Source organism: Lutra lutra, chromosome 8 (assembly GCF_902655055.1).
Source record: "Lutra lutra chromosome 8, mLutLut1.2, whole genome shotgun sequence".
NCBI lineage: Eukaryota > Metazoa > Chordata > Mammalia > Carnivora > Mustelidae > Lutra > Lutra lutra.
Genome location: NC_062285.1, coordinates 13291681 through 13313974, shown reverse-complemented (window position 1 = coordinate 13313974; position 22294 = coordinate 13291681). Strand labels below are relative to the sequence as shown.

The 22294-nt window shown below is 38.1% G+C and overlaps 1 protein-coding gene across 1 annotated transcript in view; it reads right to left on the bottom strand.

Annotated features, from left to right (window-relative positions):
• Window positions 1–7834: 7834 nt before the first annotated feature.
• LOC125107862 (patched domain-containing protein 3-like) overlaps window positions 7835–22294 on the bottom strand; it is a 28837-nt gene continuing 14377 nt past the window's right edge. Inside the window, exons 3-4 of the mRNA XM_047743330.1 lie at window positions 12429–12574; window positions 7835–9562 (exon numbers count right to left, since the gene is read on the bottom strand). Coding sequence (XP_047599286.1) covers window positions 8058–9562; window positions 12429–12574 — 1651 coding nt within the window. The 3' untranslated portion in view covers window positions 7835–8057. The remainder of the gene's footprint in view (window positions 9563–12428; window positions 12575–22294) is intronic.

The window sequence follows — 22294 nt, the reverse complement described above, 5'->3', positions numbered from 1 at the left end:
GAAGCACCCGCTTCCCCCCAGAACACAGAGACTGAAAAGGGATTGCATTAGAAGGGTAAGAAGAGCAGTTACACTCCGATGGCATCACCCATCCACAGACCAGCACCGGGATGCGCTGAGAGGCAGCCCTCTTCTTCCCCTCCCCTCAGGATGATGGTTTCTCTGGTGGGAAAAATAAAAGAGCCCAAGGTGAACATCTAGCTCTCCCGGCATTGTGGGATGTTTCCTGCAGGCCCACCTGGGTCTTGCCTCACAAGGATCACAGGGGAAATCTGTGAGGTTTGATCCCTGGGTGTGGGACTGAGATGGAGGTTGGGGTAGAGTTTACAGCAACTCATGCTCAGACCTTGGCTGACAGCATTCTTCTTCTTTTTTTTTTTTAATTTAAAGATTTCATTTATTTATTTGACAGAGATCACAAGCAGGCAGAGAGAGAGGAAGGGAAGCAGGCTCCCCGCTGAGCAGAGAGAGCGATGTGGGGCTCGATTCCAGGACCCTGGGATCATGACCTGAGCTGAAGGCAGAGACTTTAACCCACTGAGCCACCCAGGCGCCCCTGACAGCATTCTTCTTGCAGGAGCGAGCAAGTAGGCATGGCAGCCAGTGGCTCTGCCCATCTGCAGAGCTGAGCTGGTGGCCCTGGCTGGCCAGGGAGCAGCTCAGCTGGATTATGTCCACAGTAAATGAGCCATACATACCTGGGAGCCTGTTCAGTCCTTCTCCCTTGGCAGGGAAGTGAGCTCAAAGCCCTGCCTAATATTGAATACAGCCCTCCGTCCTGCCAGAGCAGGAAGCCATAGACAATCCTACAGCCCCAATATATAGTAGTAACAGCTGCACAGAGAGCCCAACTGGTGGCTCTTCTGATCTCCAGAGCCAAGCCAGGGGCCTGTTGGGTCAGCAAACTTGGTGGCAAGTTCTGCCTGATTCAGGTACCCATCCAACCAGCCATACCAGCCTCAGACCCTTTTCTGTCACTACACCCATGCAGGGAAGCAAATTCAAAGTCTGCGTACTGCAGAATAGAGTTCACAGTCCTACCTAAACAGGAATCCTAATCAGAGGACCCAAGGAGCTGTGCAGCCCAGCCTACATGCTCTAACCCAGGAGCCAGCTCAGCAGGTTGATGAGAAGGATATGTGGTTGGAGAGAGCCAGAACGTTTTAAAATGTTTTAGCCCACTAATTTTACAACACCAGTTTTTTTTTTTTAATTCTTCCTGCTCCCTGCCCCCATCCTTTCTGTTTTTTAAGAGATGTGGTTTGCTATTATCCCAGAATAATGGAATTAGGAGGTAATTTATCAGCGTTACTCACTGTGTTCAAGTCTTTTTACCTACTGGGTCATCTTTCTCTTTAAATCTCTACCAGGTCCAACAGTCCCAAGGAACAGGGCTGACTCCCTGCTTGGCTTGCGATCAACCTATGCTCTGACACCCAGAACACTTCCAGAAACCCTCCCGATGCCGGTCTCCACTTAGATTAGGGCCCCCAAAGATTTGTGACCTAGGTCCGGATGTTTGGCTTGGATCTGGCCCATGACCCCTGCACTTTGCTTTCTTCTAGAGCTGCTCTGACACTTCCCTTGAGGATCCCAGCCACTCTGATCCCAGTGCCCACTGATGACTGCTGACAACCCCTCTCAGGTTGACAAGAAATCCTGGCCCCCGCACTGCTCTGCTTCTGGCTGCAGTTTGGCTTCTGGTTCCAGACTGGCTCTCAGTTCCAGGCTGGGTCCTGGGTAGTGATCAGACTCCGCTCAGGAACAGTCTTCGAGGGACTGAGGCTCATTTCTGGGAAGGTAAGGATGTTCTCAAACCTGACCGCAGGTGAGACAGCAGCTACTGGACAGAGCGCCCGTCTCCACCCCACCCCACAGTTTCCTGGAGAAATTCTAAGAGAGCCAGTTTGAGCTCCTGCTGCTGGCGCCAGATCCTGGGATCTTCCTACGGTGGGGAGCAACCAGTTTGAGCAAAACTGGTTTGTGGTGTGTCTGTCCTCTCAGGAGCTAAGTTAATACAAGAAACACTTCTTAAAGGTGCATAAAATGTGTACAGGTTCTACAGGACTCACAGTTTATAGGGGGAATTTGGCTTGTTCACAGACACAAATACACACACCCACACACCCACATACAAATGAATTCCAACTGGCAGTTTTTACCTTTCAGGGGATTATCCAGCAACATAGTTCTTAGGTAAGGCTTTTGTGAACCTGTACACCTAATTTAGTTATTTTCATTCCCAAATTACAAAATTGGTGCATACATTCTCCTTGTAAAAAGTTAGAATTACATAAAATGAAAAATGGGTGTTCATCCTAACAAACCATTTTTTATGCATTTGCACATTTCAAAATACATGTAAGTATATGTTTTTCATAAATGTTATATACTATTTGTGTATGAAAATTTCACTTTTCATAATACATCAAATGATCTTAACATGTCTGTGCATATGTATATTTTATTCTTTAGAACTGTTCTCTAATCTTCCAGTCTATGAGTGAAACATAAATTAGTCATAACGCTATTGATCTGTGGGTTGTTTAGAGTCTTTTCTGTTATAAGCAGAAACTGTTATAAAGAGCATTGTTGTAAATAATGCTAAGTGAATAAATGTCTTTTATTCAGAACATAAGATCCATATCTGTGAGATAATTTTCTAGAAGTAGATTTACTGGGCCAGAGGATATCCCCTTTCAAATTTCTAGAGCTATTGATAAACTCTTATGCTTAGAGTTTATCAATTTACACCCTCAAAGGCAGTGTATGAGGTTTTGTTTGGACATAGCCTATACCAGAATGTCAGTAAATCATTTGATTTGTGTCATTGGTATCTTATTTTAGTTTTATTTTTATATTATTGCTTAGAATCATATTTCTTCTTTGGGTGAGCTCTCATCCATTTTTCTGGTTTACCTTTTGGACTGTTGGGATTTTCTTCTTGATTTATGAGAACCATTCATATATTAAAGAAAGGATCACTTTTACCTGTATTTTGAGTCAAAAGTTCTTCCCTCCACCCACCCACACCTGCCACCTTTGTTGGTGACCATGGCACATGTTTGTAGGTGAATTAACTAACACTTTGCTTTTATGAGTTCTAGATTTTAGTCATAATAGACTTTGTGATTGTAATTAACTACTACATAAAAAATTTAAATAACCATCTGGAATTTATTTTAGTGTAGTGTAAGAGGTTAAGAATCAATGACATTGAGTGCTTGCTGTTAAGCAAAAATTGTGCTGTCTTTCCATAATATGGAATGGCAATTGAAACATGGGTGCCCACTCAAGGACTACATATTCTAGTCCCTTTGGCCTACATGTGTAGCCATGTGGCCTGTAATCAAGTACAGAATTTAAGCAGAAGTGATGTGTATCACCTATAGGCCAAGACCTTTAAGAAGTTCTCTGTTCTGCCATCTAGACTGAGGCAAGAGAGGAACCCATTTAAATTGTGGCACTGTAAGTTGGCAGGAATTTGGGTCCCTGAACTACCATGGTCAAGATAGCTACTCACTGACTAGGAAAATCTACTGTGATTGTTATATGAGTGAGAAACATTCTTCCATTGGGATAAGCCACTAAAATGTTGGGCCATATTATTAAAGTGGCTAGTATGGCTTTACCAATAAAGTATCCAGTGAAGAGATAGCTGTCCCTAACCACTCGTGTCTGAGCACACTTCATTTTATCCAGTGAGCACTCTGCCAACTGTCAGTGGAAGGGAAGTGTTAGTTACATAGCATTTGTAAAGGATCTGGAAGAGAGGTGATTTATCATGGGTGACTTTCAGAGTTAACCACTTATTAAAGTGAGAATTCTATTCAGTGCACCTGTGTCATCCACATCACTAGACCAGGAAGAATCTGAAAGTAAAAAGCAGAAGTATATCAAACCAATCCAGGCTGATTTTAATTCAACTATTAATAATAATAATACTTCATTTAAAATAAGACATTCAAATTTAATTTAAATTAAGTGGTATTCCAGGACAGTAGTGGAAAACCAGTTTTGGCTGCTGGAGATAGAATTAACAATCACATAGAACACTTAATAATAACCTATACTAAGCAAAATAGGCTTCGTTTGTAAATATGAATGGATAATCAAAGATTACATCTGAGGAATACATGCAGAAGGAACAAGATGAGCTAATAAAATACCTGAAGTAAGTGAACAACAAATATTTGCTGATAAAGCGGACATTGAATTTAAAAATATTCAAGCATGACAATATGTACTTTTTCCTTTTAACTGTCCAACATCAGCCAGATTTTACAAATGCTTGACTCTTTGAAAAACTACTCTGAAAATCAATCTAGTGCCCTACAATGGTATTAGACTAGTTTGTGAATGAGTCCTCTATTTGTTCTTGTTGCAATTTGTTCAAAATCAGTTGTGATCTTTAATCAAGTGTTCAATGAAGGGAAGACCAAAGAAACATAAAGCTTTGAAGCATTTAGCAAATTGGAATTATTGAAAACAAAGTGTGTGAATAGGAAGCCATTGAATTTGTCACTACAAAAGCCAGGAAGGAAATGAACAGATCAAACAAGGAGAACTCAAACAATGTATCTGATTTAATTTTGCAATTTTATAGTTGTGTTTTGTAATTTCTTAACTTGGGAGAAGAATTTTTTGATGAGCTTCCATTTGGGGGATAAATTTACATTCTGTAATGAAAGACCTATTATTTTGCAACATCTCCAATTGTTGGCCAAATATTGAAGATAATCAGAGATAGTGAAATTTATTTGATGAATTTTGTGTTATAAAATATTTTCTAAGAATGATAATCTCAATAAAAAGAGACAGTAGATGAACATATATTGACTGAATTATTTAAATATTTCCATACACAAAAGCATTATTAATAACCTTTACAGAATAGACTATTCCTGAGGAATATTCCTGAGAATATTCCTGAGGAATCTCACCATATGTAGAAAGACGGTTTTTTCAATAAAATATGGGTTAAAGAGAAGAGTCTATTGAAGGTGTCAACAAATTCAAATTTATTAATGACAAAAAGCAAACTTAAAGAATATTACAATATTATGCACCAACTAAAAATAACAAGAACATATTTGTAATTAGAGTCCCAGAAAGAGAGGATAGAGACAATGTTGCAGAAAAATATTTCAAGAAATAAAGGCTAAAATATTTCCAAATATGATGGAAAATATCAAGCTACAGGTCCTAAAAGCTCAAAATACCCAAAGAAAGTTGAATAGAAAAAAACACCACACCACCACATCATAGTCAAATTGCTAAAAACAAGTAACAAAGGAAAATATTAAAAGCAGATAGTGAAAAAAAAAGACATATTCCATAGAGAAGAATGGTATAACAATGGAAACTGGATTCTAGTCAAGTAGACAATGCAATGACGTTTTTTAAGTCCTGAAAAAACCCTCTCAACCCAGAGTTCTAAATCCAGTTAGAGTATTCTTTAAAAAAAAAAAAATGAAGAGAAAGCAAAGGCATGCTCATTTGGTCCATGATCAAAGAAGAAATCACAAGAGAAATGGGAACTTATTTTGAAAGGAATGTTAAGGAACACCCATTGTATAAAAATTTGTGGATACAGTTAAAACAGTAGTAAGAAGGTTATTTATAGCATTAAATGCTTTCTTTGAAGAATAAAGGTTTAAAATCAAGCTACTACCTTAAAGAGCTGTAAAATGAAGAGAAAATTAAACTCAAAGTAGAAAACAAGAAGGAGCAAAGAGTAGAAGGCAGTGAAGCAGCAAATAGAGAAATAAAAGAAGAAATCAATAAAGTCAACAGTTGGTTCTTAGAAAAATTTAATAAAATTGATAATTCCTTGATCAAGAAATAAAAGGGATATAATACAAATTACCAATATCAAGAATTGCACAGGGGACATCGCAAGAGACATTAAAATGATAATAAGAAAATTATCCATTGTCAATTTAGCTAAAAGGGATAATTAAAACATACCAAACGATCCAAGAAGAAAACATCTGAATGTCCTTATATTTGTTAAAGAAAGTGAATTTTAAATTAAAAAAACTTTCCAGAAAAGCTCTATGCCCAGTTGATTTCACTGGTGAATTCTACTAAACATTTAAGTAAGAAATGTTATCAACCATACATCATACATTTCAGAAAATAGAAGAGGAATATTTACCAGCTCATTTCCTGAGGGAAGCATAACCCTGCTATCAAAACCTGAAGAAAACATTAGGAGAAAAGGGAAATGCAGACCAATATCCCTCATGATCACAGGAACAAATATCATTGAAAAAATGACAAAACAAAGACAGTAATATATGGTAACACTAATATGCCATGACCTAATGTGAGTCATCTTAGGAATGCAAGGTTGATGAATACACTAAAAGGTCATTCAACATAAATTGTCACGTTCATAGATTAAAATAGAAAAAATGATAATCTAAATAGATGGACAAAAATTATTTGACAGAATTCAATATGCATCCATGGTAAAACATCTCAGCACACTAGAAGGAAAAGGGGACTTCCCCAATCTGATAGAAACAGCTATGACATACCTCCAAGTAGCCATCATATTTAGTGATGAAATATTGAACATTTCAGAGTTGGGAACATGGCAATGAGATCTGCCTTTAGTGTGTTTTCCCACATTTTACTGGATGTTTTAAGCCAGTGCAATAATTCAAGTAAGAGAGAAAGATTATATGGGAAGAAATAAAATGGCCTTTATGTGTCCTTTACATAATTGCACAGATAAAAACTGCTAAAGAAACTACAAGGATCGACAAGAACTAATAAATGAACCTAACAAGGTTACACAATATAAATTAGGTATATCTAAATCGATTGTATTTTTATATAGTAGTAAAAACAAAATGGAAAAGGAATTTAAATTTATTTACAAGCCATAAAGATGAAAATATTTGGAAGTAAATCTACCTAAATCTATAAGGTAGTCCTGAGGAAAATTAAAGAAGACACTAATAAATGGATAAACCATGTTCATAGATTAGAAGATTCCAATGGCTAAGATACCTATCTTCCCCAAATTAAAGTGTAGATTCACTATAACTGAGTCACGAACCCAGAAAGCTTTCTGATAAATTGACAAGTGATTCTAAAATTAGAATCTAAATGCTAAGAACCAAGAATAGCCAAAATAATTTGGAAAAGAAAAAAATGTTGGACACATTATACAACCTACTTTCACGATTTAATATAAAGGTTCAATAATCAAAGCACTGTGGTATTGGCTTTAGGATAGACAAACAGATCAATGCACAGAAATAGAGCCACACATAAATTGTCAGCTGATTCTTTGACAGAGGTGCCAAATTAATTCTACGCTGAAAATACAGTCTTTTTACTAATGATGCTGGAAAACTGGATGATAACTATTATGGGAAGATAATGAACTTCTATCCACACTTCTCAACAAAAGATTTATGGATCACAGACTTCAATGTAAAATTAAAACTATGAGCTTTGAGAAGATATCATAGGTGGATTTTTTTGTCATCTTGTAATAGACAAAGACTTCTTAGGACACAGAAAACATTGGTCATTAAAAAAATGATAAATTGGATTTCAAAACTTTAAAAATTTCAGTTTATCAAAATATACCATTAAGAAAATGCATACAAAGCCCCAGACTGGGAGAATAAATAATAAGTTGTACTTTTACATAATAATGATAGAGGAAGTACAATGAAAATAATATTCCATTTATATTATAATGTATAAAATATTTGAATTCCAGGCATAAACTTCTAAAAATGAAACAAAAGAAAAAAATAATTGGAAAGTCATACCTTATGCTTGATTGTATAGACTATAATAAAGATGACAACACTTCCTAATTTAGTAAAGATATTTTAATGTAAGACTAATTAATTTTTCTCAGGATATTTTAAATAACATCTTTAAATGGGATTTCCAAGCCAAGGAAACATGCCTTTGTTTTAAGTTTATTGACTATTTCTGATAGTGCATTTTTATCAGATTGGATTCTGGCAATCAGGAATTCTAAAATTGGTCTTTGATTTGTTAGCAGATATTCAAACAAACCTTCAAAAAAAGGTTAAGAATACTGGAATAAAAATTAGGCCATGAGCAGCCCCAAATACCATAACAAGAAACATAATCTTAAAAAATGTCCTGAAGATGTATGCTTTAGCTGCAGATAAAACACACACCCCTATTACTGTTGAAAGTGCACTTTGTAACACTGGATAGCCTAGCAGATACAACGCCTCAATTGTTTTTTGGTTTACTGAGGGCTTAGAACTGGAAACAAATGCATAAGAAATGTGTGCAGAAAAATCGAAAGAAAACCCTATACAAATGACAAGATTAATCATGGATATGGTATCAAGATTGACATTCCAGAATGCCATGAAACCTGTTACTCCCACAATCACAGAAGCAATAGCAAAAGTTACCCACAAGGAACACAGTGGGTGAGGAATTAACAATAAGGAAACAATGAACATAGCTGTTGATGCAACAATGACATTTCGAACAGTATTTTCTAATATTGCAGTATACTGATCAAAATATATGAATGCATGGTTATACACCATTAGGGGAATCTCGCACTTTTCAGCTTTGCTTCGTAACTGGGATAACATTGTCTTCTTATTGGTTGAAGAAGAAACACCCACAGTCTGAATGAAGCCCCGGGAAGAAATGATTTCTTGTGATGATGAAATGTTAATGTCATATGTAAAAAGTGGAAAATGTGTTAAAAAATTGGGCAAATTATTCATAAAAGTATCCTTATCATTTACATCTTGCTGGCTCTTTTCTGTATATTGCACATACTCTCGTAACCAAAACTCTGTAAGACTTTTATCTACATAGTCACTGTTTTCCAAATCTGACAGACATATTTCCAGTTTTGGCCTAACACCTTCATCCCAGTAGTTAAGAGTTTCTGTAACAATAACCATAACTCTGGGACCATAATCTGAAAAATATTCTTCTTCTACATTAAAATATGGTGTGATGTAGGAATCGTCACTTGCCAAATTTCGAAGGTCTAAACCTTCCTGCACATGGAAACACCCATAGATGCTACTTATGATGTACAAAATGTATACAAGCACTACAAAAAATTTGGACTCAGTTCTTGTGAGAAAAGGGCCAAAATAGTCTCGAAAGAACACATTCATTGGATGGACATCAGTTACTTCTTCGTCCGGGAGAGAATCACATGGGAGACAGCAGTATCTTTTTAATGAGGAACATTTTTGGTCAGGAGTTTCTGGCTTTTTCAACCAGCGTAGACAGACTCTTTCTCTTTTACCATCCAGGGCCATAAATGCCCCAAAACAGGTGATGTTATAGAAATAACAAAAGAGCAGGGTTGTTCCTGTATAGATGCAAAAGTACTGTACGGACCTGAAAGAGGTCATAATCCCTGTATAGAAGGCCAGGACGTTGGTGATGGTGGTAATTGTAATCGAGACTGCCACTTTGGAATAGACACTGGACAGACGCTGTTTTATGTTATCCACGAGGCTCGTCTTCTGCCAGGCAGAAATCATTATGAACATATCATCAACCCCGACACCTGTTAAAAAAAAAAAAAGAATCCATCTTCATACATATTAATATCCATTAAAAATTAAATGCATAAACTCAAACCATCTTCTTTGTCCATCTCTTAAGGTCTGATTTATCTCGCCCAATCTGTGCTTTGACACTGTGTTCTCTGTTGCCTCCTTTGGTTGCCTCTGAAGCCACACCAGAATTCAGCCCTTCCTCTGTAACAACTCTGGGCTTTGTACGTCCTCCTGTTATTTGTACGTAGCATGGGATAGACCAGATACTCTGCTCCGAGTCTTCGTGCAGGGCGTTTTAACGATGAGTCAGGAAACCTGTTGTGGATGTTAGCTGAAGCAGGATTAGCAATGTTATCCTTGATTCCATTGGATTATTTGAGAGACCATTTCCCCTCATAAACCATTTTACACAAATGTACAGACACATTGAGCCAACATTCTGTTGCTTAAAATATAAGCTGGACTTATCTGTTCTACAGTTAGCACCTAAGTATCAATGTGGTAGGATTTGAGAGGCACCGCATAGGACACACACACACACACACACACACACACACATCGTTTTCCTCCAAGCTTGTTTTTGATACCCAGAATGTTATCACTTAAACTTTCCCAGGTTAAGGCATTATTATTAAAATGCAAGTACTCTTGAGATCAGACACGTGCACCAAAGTAAATCTCAAGAATCCCTTGCATAGGGGCGCCTGGGTGGCTCAGTGGGTTAAAGCCTCTGCCTTCGGCTCAGGTCATGATCCCGGGGTCCTGGAATCGAGCCCCGAATTGGGCTGTCTGCTCAGCAGGGAGCCTGCTTCCTCCTCTCTCTCTCTGCCTGCCTCTCTGCCTACTTGTGATCTCTGTCAAATAAATAAATAAAATCTTTTAAAAAAAAGAATCCCTTGCATATTAATATCTACTAGGTAATCCTTTTCCATAAGGATGTTTCATGATGGAATAGAGAGGACAGAACATTTGAGGACTTTGAAATCACCACTGAAAACTTGGAAAGGAGGACTAGAAAGAAGAAAGGGGATAGTGAGGACAGCAAGAGCATTTGCAGATAAGTTTCACCTGCCTCAAGCTTTCTGCTAGGGTTGACACTACTTTCACCCATGTATATTGATACAAACTCAATAAAATAAACAAGGAAATATACAAGGTGGAATAAAATGCTGATCTCCACTTCAATTTGGGGGTATCTTCTCTACGGGAGGGTACTAGGAATTGCAACTTTGCCTCTAATCAGATGTTCTCTGGGTATGATCAAGCAGGCAGAAGGATCTAAATTAACATAAGGCTACACAGAATGTCACAAATGCATCCTGACATCCCATGGCTAGCGGCCTTGAGGATTTCAGTTGTACTCAGCTGGACAAAAGGGAAGAATCAGAAGTACTAAGGACCAAGAATGAACTCATTGATATTTACAAGGTATTTAAAAACTAGTTTTATTTATTTTTATTTTTATTTTTTTTAAGATTTTACTTATTTATTTGACAGAGAGAGATCACAAGTAGGCAGAGAGAGAGGAGGAAGCAGGCTCTCTGCCGAGCAGAGAGACAGATGCAGGACTCGATCCCAGAACCCTGAGATCACGACCCGAGTTGGAAGGCAGAGGCTTAACCCACTGAGCCACCCAGGCGCCCTAAAAACTAGTTTTATTATTTATAGAACCTTATTCAGAAATTGTCCTCACACACTTCTTGAGTTGCTTAAATCACACACACAGAGAGCCATTCACACTCCTGTGAATACACAAACTATACAATCCTGGTTTACATGAAATCAATTAGATACACCTTAACTTTGTTATTAATGGCTGTGGGGGGGGTGGTGAGTGACTAAGTATGGCTGTATACCAGGAAGAGATGCCCTGACATCCAGCATACAGCTCATCCACTGTCTCCCCTAGGAAACCAAATACTACCTCTTCCAAGCTCCTTATTTTCTCAAATAGAAACACCTTTGTTTTCTCATGCTTATTATAAAATAAATTCTGAAAGTACAGGAAAATACGGAGAAAAAATTTAAACAGCTGTAATTCCACCCTTCATTTTTACATATATCCATCCAGAATTTGCTCTATACAAATACACCAATACAACTATATCTTTCTATTTTGAACACCCTGTTTCATAACAAGCATTTTTCTGGTAGTGGTTATATATCTTATGTCTACCTTACATATCTTATAAATCTACCTCTTTCTAAGGACTGAATATGATTCACAATTTTAATATGCTACATTTGAGTTGCCCAATCCCATGTGATAGGGAATTAAATGGTTTTCAAAACCTTCCTGTTCTAAATAATGCCAAAGTGAATATGCTTTTACTTTTTGAGCACTTGTCCAATTATTAGGACAAATTCCTAGGAAGTGGAATCAGTAAGTCAAACACATTCCCTGTTTAATTTTTAAATCTTTTGATTTGCAAAACTGGACTAAAAAAAGGGTGTACCAGGTTACAGTTTTCCCCTAGCAGGATGAGTGTTCCATTTCCAAACAACCTTCCTTCAATCTTGCCGATATTCATTAATCCGATATGAAAACAAGGTGTCTCATTTTTGTTTTAATTTGTATCCCTTGGTTAATTGAGAGGTCAATTTTTTTTCTTATTATTTCTAGTAATTCATATTTTGGATTTGGGTGTGACCCATCTGTTCATGTCCCTTGTCTGTGGTTTTTCATATGGGGTGCTAGATTTTCTCCCTCTAAAGACACACAATTCAATTTTTTCTTTTTTCCTGTCACCTCATTTTGGATCTATAGAACCACCCAAATATAATTATTTTGCTTAATCTAACCTAAACTCCCTCCTTTATCTACCCCACACCCCCACATATACAACATGTAGCCTCATGTTTTGTTTTACTCACCCAGAATAAGAAATGGTGAATTTGCAACTATGATCACAAATGGCACCCCCATGTACAACATCAGGCCAAAGCCGCTCACCACTGCCAAGGCAGCAGAAATCACCCCAAAGGCTGCAGTCCACATTTTGTTACGTACGCAGTCCCACCTGTAAATTTGGAAGGAAAAATCATGGGATTTGTAGTGGTAGGTTCTATACTGAAATTCCATCAGTCTGTAACATTTTTGACTTGGACACCTGTTCAGAAGGCTCTTGGGCAGTAATTCCCATACTAGACTAGTGAAGACCTTTAATTCCCAGGCACTATCCCAGACCAAGTGGGAAAAAGGAGAGAGGGAACAGAAAAGCTATTTGAGCTTTTACAAAACTTTCTAGGTGATTCTTCTGCAGCTAAGCAAGCAACTACTCCACTGATTGGTAGTCGAGAACCACAGAGTTATACTAAAACACTCCTGATGGTTAATTCCACTCTGCTCTTCAAAGGGTATAAATGGACTACAACAGCAAAGGGAGGGCAAGCCTTAGCAGAGTAAGTATCCATATCCAGTGCTCTTTTCACCCAACCCTCGACTCCAGCTCACCGTAGATGCAAGCCTAAATAGCTCATGTATTTCAGAGCCAGTTCAGTATGTATTTTGGTTAGCAAAATGTAGAAAGACTCCTCCTAAGATGTTTTCAGGATTTTCATCTACTGCTGAAGTGGGCTCTAGAAAAGTTGCTACTAATTGCAAAAGAATTGGAAATGTAGTCCATTTAGAATAACAGCCTGGGCCTATTTCCCAGAAGTGGGAGTATATAGACACATTTTAAAGTATGAGTTCAGTACTTTACCTACCCAACAGCCACAACATTATACTTTTTTAAAAGATTATTTATTTATTTGTCAGAGAAAGAGAGAGGGGGGGAGCACAAGCAGGGGGAGTGGCAGGCAGAGGGAGAGCAGGCTCCCTGCTGAGCAGGGAACCTGATGTGGGACTTGACCCCAGGACCCTCTGATCATGACCGGAGCTGAAGGCAGATACTTAACTGACTGAGCCTGCCAGGTGCCCACCACATTACATTTTAAAATTTTAAAATTATATTTCACTTGTTTGTTAAGTGCTTCAAAACAAATGATTGATACACATCTCTAGACATTTTTAGTAGGAGAGACAAACAAAGTTTGGATTGAAACCTAAGAGTCAACTATGGAAACGGAAGCACTGATTCTAATACAGTAACAACATGACTAAAGACCTTTTACTGTTGTAACAGTAAAATAGCTAAACTTTCTTATTATAAAAAAGTATTCTACACCATGGTTGTAGCTCACTTTCTGTCAATCTACCAGTTCTAGGAGTTAAATTCAGGGCCCTAAATCAACCACACAGACAAAATTCCAGAGAAAAATAAGTTGCTTTGTTAGACTAAAATTTGACTATAATGAATACTTTCTTAAAACAATGTGGCTTATTTTTGTGTATGGTGTAAGAGAATGGTCGAGTTTCATTCTTCTACATATAGCTGTCCAGTTTTCCCAGCACCATTTATTGAAGAGACTGTCTTTTTTCCACTGTATATTTTTTCCTGTTTTGTCGAAGATTAACTGACCATAGAGTTGAGGGTCCATATCTGGGCTCTCTACTCTGTTCCACTGGTCTGTGTGTCTGTTTTTATGCCAGTACCATGCTGTCTTGGTGATCACAGCTTTGTAGTAAAGCTTGAAATCAGGTAACGTGATGCCCCCAGTTTTATTTTTGTTTTTCAACATTTCCTTAGCGATTCGGGGTCTCTTCTGATTCCATACAAATTTTAGGATTATTTGCTCCAGCTTTTTGAAAAATACCGGTGGAATTTTGATCAGAATGGCATTAAAAGTATGGATTGCTCTAGGCAGTATAGACATCTTAACAATGTTTATTCTTCCGATCCAAGAGCATGGAATGGTCTTCCATCTTTTTGTGTCTTGTTCAGTTTCTTTCATGAGTGTTCTGTAGTTCCTCGAGTACAGATCCTTTACCTCTTGATTATGTTTATTCCCAGGTATTGTATGGTTCTTGGTGCTATAGTAAATGGAATCGATTCTCTAATTTCCCTTTCTGTATTTTCATTGTTAGTGTATAAGAAAGCCACTGATTTCTGTACATTGACTTTGTATCCTGCCATGTTGCTGAATTGTTGTATGAGTTCTAGTAGTTTGGGGTGGAGTCTTTTGGGTTTTCCATATAAAGAATCATGTCATCTTCAAAGAGAGAGACTTTGACTTCTTCATTGCCAATTTGGATACTTTTATTTCTCTTTGTTGTCTGATTGCTGTTGCTAGGACTTCTAATACTATGTTGAACAAGAGTGGTGAGAGTGGGCATCCTTGTCGTGTTCCTGATCTCAACAGGAAGGCTGCAAGCTTTTTCCCATTGAGGATGATATTTGCTGTGAGTCTTTCATAGATAGATTTTATGAAGTTCAGGAATGTTCCCTCTATCCCTACACTTTGAAGCATTTTAATCAGGAACAGATGCTGGATTTTGTCAAATGCTTTTTCTGCATCAATTGAGAGGACCATGTGGTTCTTCTCTCTTCTCTTATTAATTTGTTCTATCACATTGATTGATTTGCGAATGTTGAACCATCCTTGTAGCCCAGGAATGAATCCCACCTGATGGTGGATAATCTTTTTAATGTGTTGTTGGATCCTGTTTGCTAGGATCTTGCTGAGAATCTTAGCATCCATATTTATCAGTGATATTGGTCTGAAATTCTCCTTTTTGGGAGGGTCTTTGCCTGGTTTGGGGATCAAGGTAATGCTGGCTTCATAGAAAGAGTCTGGAAATTTTCCTTCTGCTTCAATTTTTTGAAACAGCTTCAGGAGAATAGGTGTTATTTGTTCTTTGAAAGTTTGGTAGAATTCCCCAGGGAATCCATCAGGTCCTGGGCTCTTGTTTTTTGGGAGGTTTTTGATCACTGCTTCAATCTCGTTACTAGATATCGGTCTATTCAGGTTGTCAATTTCTTCCTGGTTCAATTTTGGAAGTTTATAGTTTTCCAGGAATGCATCCATTTCATCTAGGTTGCTTAGCTTATTGCCATATAACTGTTGATAATAACTTCTGATGATTGTTTCTACTTCCTTGGTGTTAGTTGTGATCTCTCCCTTTTCATTCATAATTTTATAAATTTGGGTTTTCTCTCTTTTCTTTTGGATTAGTGTGGCCAATGGTTTATCAATCTTACTGATTCTTTCAAAAAACCAGCCTCAACTCTATGGTCAAATAATCTTCGACAAAACATAAAAAAATACTGTGGAAAAAAGACAGTCTCTTCAATAAATGGTGCTGGGAAAACTGGACAGCTATATGTAGAAGAATGAAACTCGACCATTCTCTTACACCGTACACAAAAATAAACTCAAAATGGATAAAAGAACTCAACGTGAGACAGGAATCCATCAGAATCCTAGAGGAGAACAGGCAGTAACCTCTTCGATATCAGCCACAGCAACTTCTTTCAAGATATGTCTCCAAAGGCAAAGGAAACAAAAGCGTAGATGAACCTTTGGGACTTCATCAAAATCAAAAGCTTCTGCACAGCAAAGGAAAGAGTCAACAAAACAAAGAGGCAACCCACGGAATGGGAGAAGATATTTGCAAATGACAGTACAGACAAAAGGTTGATATCCAGGATCTATAAAGAACTCCTCAAACTCAAGACACACAAAGCAGAATATCATATCAAAAAATGGGCAGAAGATATGAACAGACACTTCTCCAATGAAGACATACAAATGGCTATCAGACACATGAAAAAATGTTCATCATCACTAGCCACCAGGGAGATTCAAATTAAAACCACATTGAGATACCACCTTACACCACTTAGAAAGGACAAAATTAGCAAGACAGGAAACAACATGTGTTGGAGGGGATGTGGAGAAAGGAGAACCCTATAACACTGTTGGTGGGAATGCAAGTTGGTGCAGCCACTTTGGAGAACAGTGTGGAGATTCCTCAAGAAACTAAAAATAGAGCTTCCCTATGACCCTGCAATTGCACTACTGGGTATTTACCCCAAAGATACAGATGTAGTGAAGAGAAGGGCCATCTGTACCCCAATGTTTATAGCAGCAATGGCCACGGTTGCCAAACTGTGGAAAGAAGCAAGATGCCCTTCAACGGACGAATGGATAAGGAAGATGTGGTCCATATACACTATGGAGTATTATGACTCCATCAGAAAGGATGAATACCCAACTTTTGTAGCAACATGGACAGGACTGGAAGAGATTATGCTGAGTGAAATAAGTCAAGCAGAGAGAGTCAATTATCATACGGTTTCACTGATTTGTGGAGCATAACAAATAGCATGGAGGACAAGGGGAGATGGAGAGGACAAGGGAGTTGAGGGAAATTGGAAGGGGAGGTGAACCATGAGAGACTATGAACTCTGAAAAACAATCTGATGGTTTTGAAGGGGTGGGGAGGTGGGAGGTTGGGGGTACCAGGTGGTGGGTATTTGAGAGGGCACGGATTGCATGGAGCACTGGGTGTGGTGCAAAAACAATGAATACTGTTACGCTGAAAAAAAAATTAAAAAAATTAAAAAAAAACAATACTGGCTTATCTATGAAAAACCCACAGCGAATATCATTCTCAATGGAGGAAAAACTGAGAGCTTTTCCACTAAGATCAGGAACATGGCAGGGCTGTCCACTATCACCACTGCTATTCAACATAGTACTAGAAGTCCTAGCCTCAGCAATCAGACAACAAAAGGAAATTAAAGGCATCCAAATCGGCAAAGAAGAAGTCAAACTATCACTCTTTGCAAATGATATGATACTCTATGTGGAAAACCCAAAAGACTCCACTCCAAAACTGCTAGAACTTGTACAGGAATTCATTAAAGTGTCAGGATATAAAATCGATGCACAGAAATCAGTTGCATTTCTCTACACCAGCAACAAGACAGAAGAAAGAGAAATTAAGGAGTCGATCCCATTTACAACTGCACCCCAAACCATAAGATACCTAGGAATAAACCTAATCAAAGAGGCAAAGAATCTATACTCAGAAAACTACAAAATACTCATGAAAGAAACTGAGGAAGGCACAAAGAAATGGAAAAATGTTTCATGTTCATGGATTGGAAGAACAAATATTGTGAAAATGTCTAAAGGAATCGACACATTTAATGTAATCCCTATTGGGGAATGTTGAAAAAGAAAGCCAAAGTTGGTGGCATCACAATTCCGGACTTCGAGCTCTATTACAAAGCTGTCATCATCAAGACGGTATGGTACTGGCACAAAAACAGACACATAGCTCAATGGAACAGAATAGGGAGCCCAGAAATAGACCCTCAATTCTATGGTCAACTAATCTTCGACAAAGCAGGAAAGAATGTCCACCGGAAAAAAGACAGTCTCTTCAACAAATGGTGTTGGGAAAATTGGACAGCCACATGCAGAAAAATGAAATTGGATCATTTCCTTACACCACACATGAAAATAGACTCAAAATGGATGAAAAATCTCAATGTGAGACAGGAATCCATCAAAATCTTTGAGGAGAACATAGACAGCAACCTCTTTGACCTCAGCCGCAGCAACTTCTTCCTAGAAACATCGCCAAAGGCAAGGGAAGCAAGGGCAAAAATGAACTATTGGGACATCATCCAGATCAAAAGCTTTTGCACAGCACAGAAAACAGTCAACAAAACCAAAAGACAACTGACAGAATGGGAGAAGATATTTGCAAACGACATATCAGATAAAGGGCTAGTATCCAAAATCTATAAAGAGCTTAGCAAATTCAACACCCAAAGAACAAATAATCCAATCAAGAAATGGGCAGAGGACATGAACAGACAGTTCTGCAAAGAAGACATCCAGATGGCCAACAGACACATGATAAAGTGCTCCACATCACTCGGCATCAGGGAAATACGAACAAAACCACAATGAGATACCACCTCACACCAGTCAGAATGGCTAAAATTAGCAAGTCAGGAAATGACAGATGCTGGCAAGGATGTGGAGAAAGGGAAACCCTCCTACACTGTTGGTGGGAATGCAAGCTGGTGCAGCTACTCTGGAAAACAGTGTGAAGGTTCCTCAAAAACTTGAAAATAGAGCTACCTTACAATCCAGTAATTGCACTACTCGATATTTACCCTAAAGATACAAATGTAGTGATCCGAAGGGGCATGGGCACCTAAATGTTTATAGCAGCAACGTGCACAATAGCCAAATGATGGAAAGAACCTAGATGTCCATCCACAGATGAATGGATAAAGAAGATGTGGTATATAAATATACAATGGAATACTATGCAGCCATCAAAAGAAATGAAATCTTGCCATTTGTGATGACGTGGATGGAACTAGAGGGTATTATGCTGAGCGAGATAAGTCAATCAGAGAAAGACAATGATCATATGATCTCCCTGATATGAGAAAGTTGAGAGGCAACATGGGGGACTTGGAGGGTAGGAAAGGAATAAATGAAACAAGATGGGATTGGGAAAGAGACAAACTATAAGAGACTCTTAATCTCACAAAACAAACTGAGGGTTGCTGGGGGGAGGTGGGTAGGGAAAGGGTAGTTGGGTTATGGACACTGGGGAGGGTGTGTGCTATGGTGAGTGCTGTTAAGTGTGTAAACCTGTTGATTCATAGACCTGTACCCCTGGAGCTAATAATACATTATATGTATTATAAAATAAAAAAATAAAAAAAATAAAATATAATAAAAAATATAAAAAATAATAAAAAAATAAAAAATAATAAAAAAAATACTGGCTTATGGCAGTTTAAAAGAAGAAGGTAACAAAGATGAACTCTGAAATCAGAAAAATTAAGGAGGATAAAAGTTACATATGACACATTTATTTCCATTCCCTCTTTCAAGTTTCTGGATTTTTTGGTATAAATTTTCCAGAGGGTGGGAGGTATGATTTTAATTGCTGAGTTGACTTTCTTTCAACGACCTTTATTTTATTTTATTTTTATTATTTTTTCAAATATTTTATTTATTTATTTGACAGACAGAGATCACAAGCAGGCAGAGAGGAAGGCAGAGAGAAAGGAGGAAGCAGGCTCCCCACTGAGCAGAGAGCCCGACGTGGGGCTTGATCCCAGGACCCTGAGATCATGGCCAGAGCCGAAGGCAGAGGCTTTAACCCACTGAGCCACCCAGGCGCCCCTCAATGACCTTTATTTTAATGTTCAATAGACCACGGAGGAAAAAATTTGAAGGTGAACACTGTAGGAGTTTGGTGAATATGTTTGCAGATATTCCAGTGTCCTAGAAGGATTTGGTTTTAAGCAGTTTATCAGAATGACCTAGGAGAGTCTTAGAACTTTAGATTTCCTGGAATCTAGCTCTGCAGATTCTGATACCATAAGTTTGTAGGGAAGCTGCAGAGTCTGAATGTCTAAATCTTTCCTCATATGATTCCAGTGCTCAGGCCTATTTGGGCATCACTGACAGCAAGATGGCCCATCCTCTGAATTTTTAATTCACTTAGCAGACAAGGGCTAAACTAGAAATTATTGTCCTTAGAAAACAATCTGTAAGTTTGGTGAGAGGTCCTTATCTTCCTTGAAAGGTAATCATGTCTCCCATGAGTAAACAATAATTTCCAGTGTATTTGAGAAGGGAAAGATTTTCCCCAGATTGTTTCAGAAACTGATCGAATATTTGGGGTAAGTTTTGACCTTTCCAAAATGTTAGACAAGTTTGAAATAGTCTAGAAGCTCAACATACCACTACTGTGCTGTAGAATGAGGTTCAGGTTAGAGCATAAAATTGGAAAAGTCTTACTATTGTTCTTATGACTTCACTGTAAGACAATAAATATTGAACCCTAAAATGTGTTCGAACAAGGCTTCTGTGTGAGGCAAATGCAGGTATGCAAGGAGTAGCCTTCCTGTGTAAGGATCGGAGACAAGCAGGGTGTGGGCAAGGTTTCAGGGACTGTCTAGGAGGCCCCACCAGAACAGAGAGAAGAGATTCTCTGTGATAACAGAGGGAGAGGAGTGGGAGGTGTCTAGGAAACTTAGAAACACTCTCACAGGAGAATGGGTTTTATTTTTGATACCAGAAAAGGCATGAATTGAACCATCATGGCAACATCTTTAAGTATTTTCCTACTCCTTTTCCTCTTCTCCTTGGGCATGCTCCATCCAGGAGCCAACTTAGCAAGATGAGAAGTAGGAAGAAAAGTGCTACAAGAGGACTGGTGAGTCCCTTTTTTCCCCATTAAGGACTGTCCCAGGCAGCACACTCTGGCTAAGAGTGTTGGCAGCGTGGGGGTGTGGGAGAACCTTAGCTTCAAATCTAGTTTTTTTGCTTTTTTTTTTAATTACATGATTTTGTTTTATTACCTGGACATGGACATTTTAATTCAGACTAGAGGATTTTGTCTTACCTAAGAATGACCACAAAAGTCACAGGGCCTGCCTGAGTTTTCATGGGGCAGAGGAAGAACTGCTCTACCTACAAAACTTAAAGAGAACAGAGGGAGACAAAAATAAAGTTGCTGTATGTTTATACCTCGTGAGTCCTATGTGTTCAGTGTGTTGGTTACAAACACATAAAGTCTTCAAAGACACATAAATATAAATCATTTTCTAATTGCCTTTGGTACAGGATTTATTTTGTGTATTACTGTCCATTGTCATTTGTAAAGATAAGCAAGAATTGTCAAGTAGACAAGCTTTTGAAATATAGATTTTCAAACTGACCCCCCAGAGACTTGATTCAATAGGGCAAGGCCTCAGAATACATAGACTTAAGAGTTGTCTCTGTGACTCTGCTGTGAGAATCACTGGAATGATATAATCTGTAGTGTTCTTTCTACACCTAAATTCTTTTATTTGTCGATATTTTTCACATTTTAGCTTTCTGATCACAAGAGACTAAATTAACCCTAAGGCTTAGATAACGATTTTTAAGTGCTTAACAAGATAAAGCCCACATCAGAACAATGAAGATATCTAAGTCAATTAAATTAAAGATTATTTTTATATAGTTAAAAGTACTAGTTCAAACTTAGAAATAAGGACTTGTTGTTTAGTTCTATCAGCATATCTGCCTCCAAATGGTCATAAATTGGCAAATATGTAAGGTAAAAAAATACACCAAGTCAAACAAAACTGGCCATAATTTCTTTTTCTTTTTTCTAAAGACTTTATTTATTTATTTGTTAGAGAGAGAGAGAGGGAGCACAAGCAGGGGGAGTGGCAGGCAGGGGGCGAGGGAGAAGCAGGCTCCCTGCTAGGCAGGGAGCCCATGTGGGACTCAATCACAGGATGCTGGGATCATGACCTGAGCTGAAGCCATATATTTAACTGACTGAGCCACTCAAGTGTCCCTAACCACAATTTCTTTATTTCTTTTTACTCTTCTATGTGATTGTACACTATTGCTAATGGGGAAAAAAGTTTAAAAAAATGAGAGTTTAGTGTTAGATGTCAACAGAACCTGGGTAGGTAGTTCCCAAGTCTCATGACTCCACCCAACCCCCAGAAATATAGAAAAACAAGCATATATTTTCAGAATTCTGTAAACTCTGGAAAATAGTCAAATGCTTACAACAAGTAAACAAATGTTGAATAAAAGGTGGGGAAGCACTTCAAAATTGTTGAAAAATTTTATAGTGATTTTACATGCCATGTCTCTCTCCCTCTCTAGTGTAGTAGAAGTCTTTTTTTTTAAATTTTATTTATTATAAACATATATTTTTATCCCCAGGGGTACAGGTCTGTGAATCGCCAGGTTTACATACTACACAGCACTCACCATAGCACATACCCTCCCCAATGTCCATAACCCCACCCCCCCAACCCCTCCCCCCATCAACCCTCAGTTTGTTTTGTGAGATTAAGAGT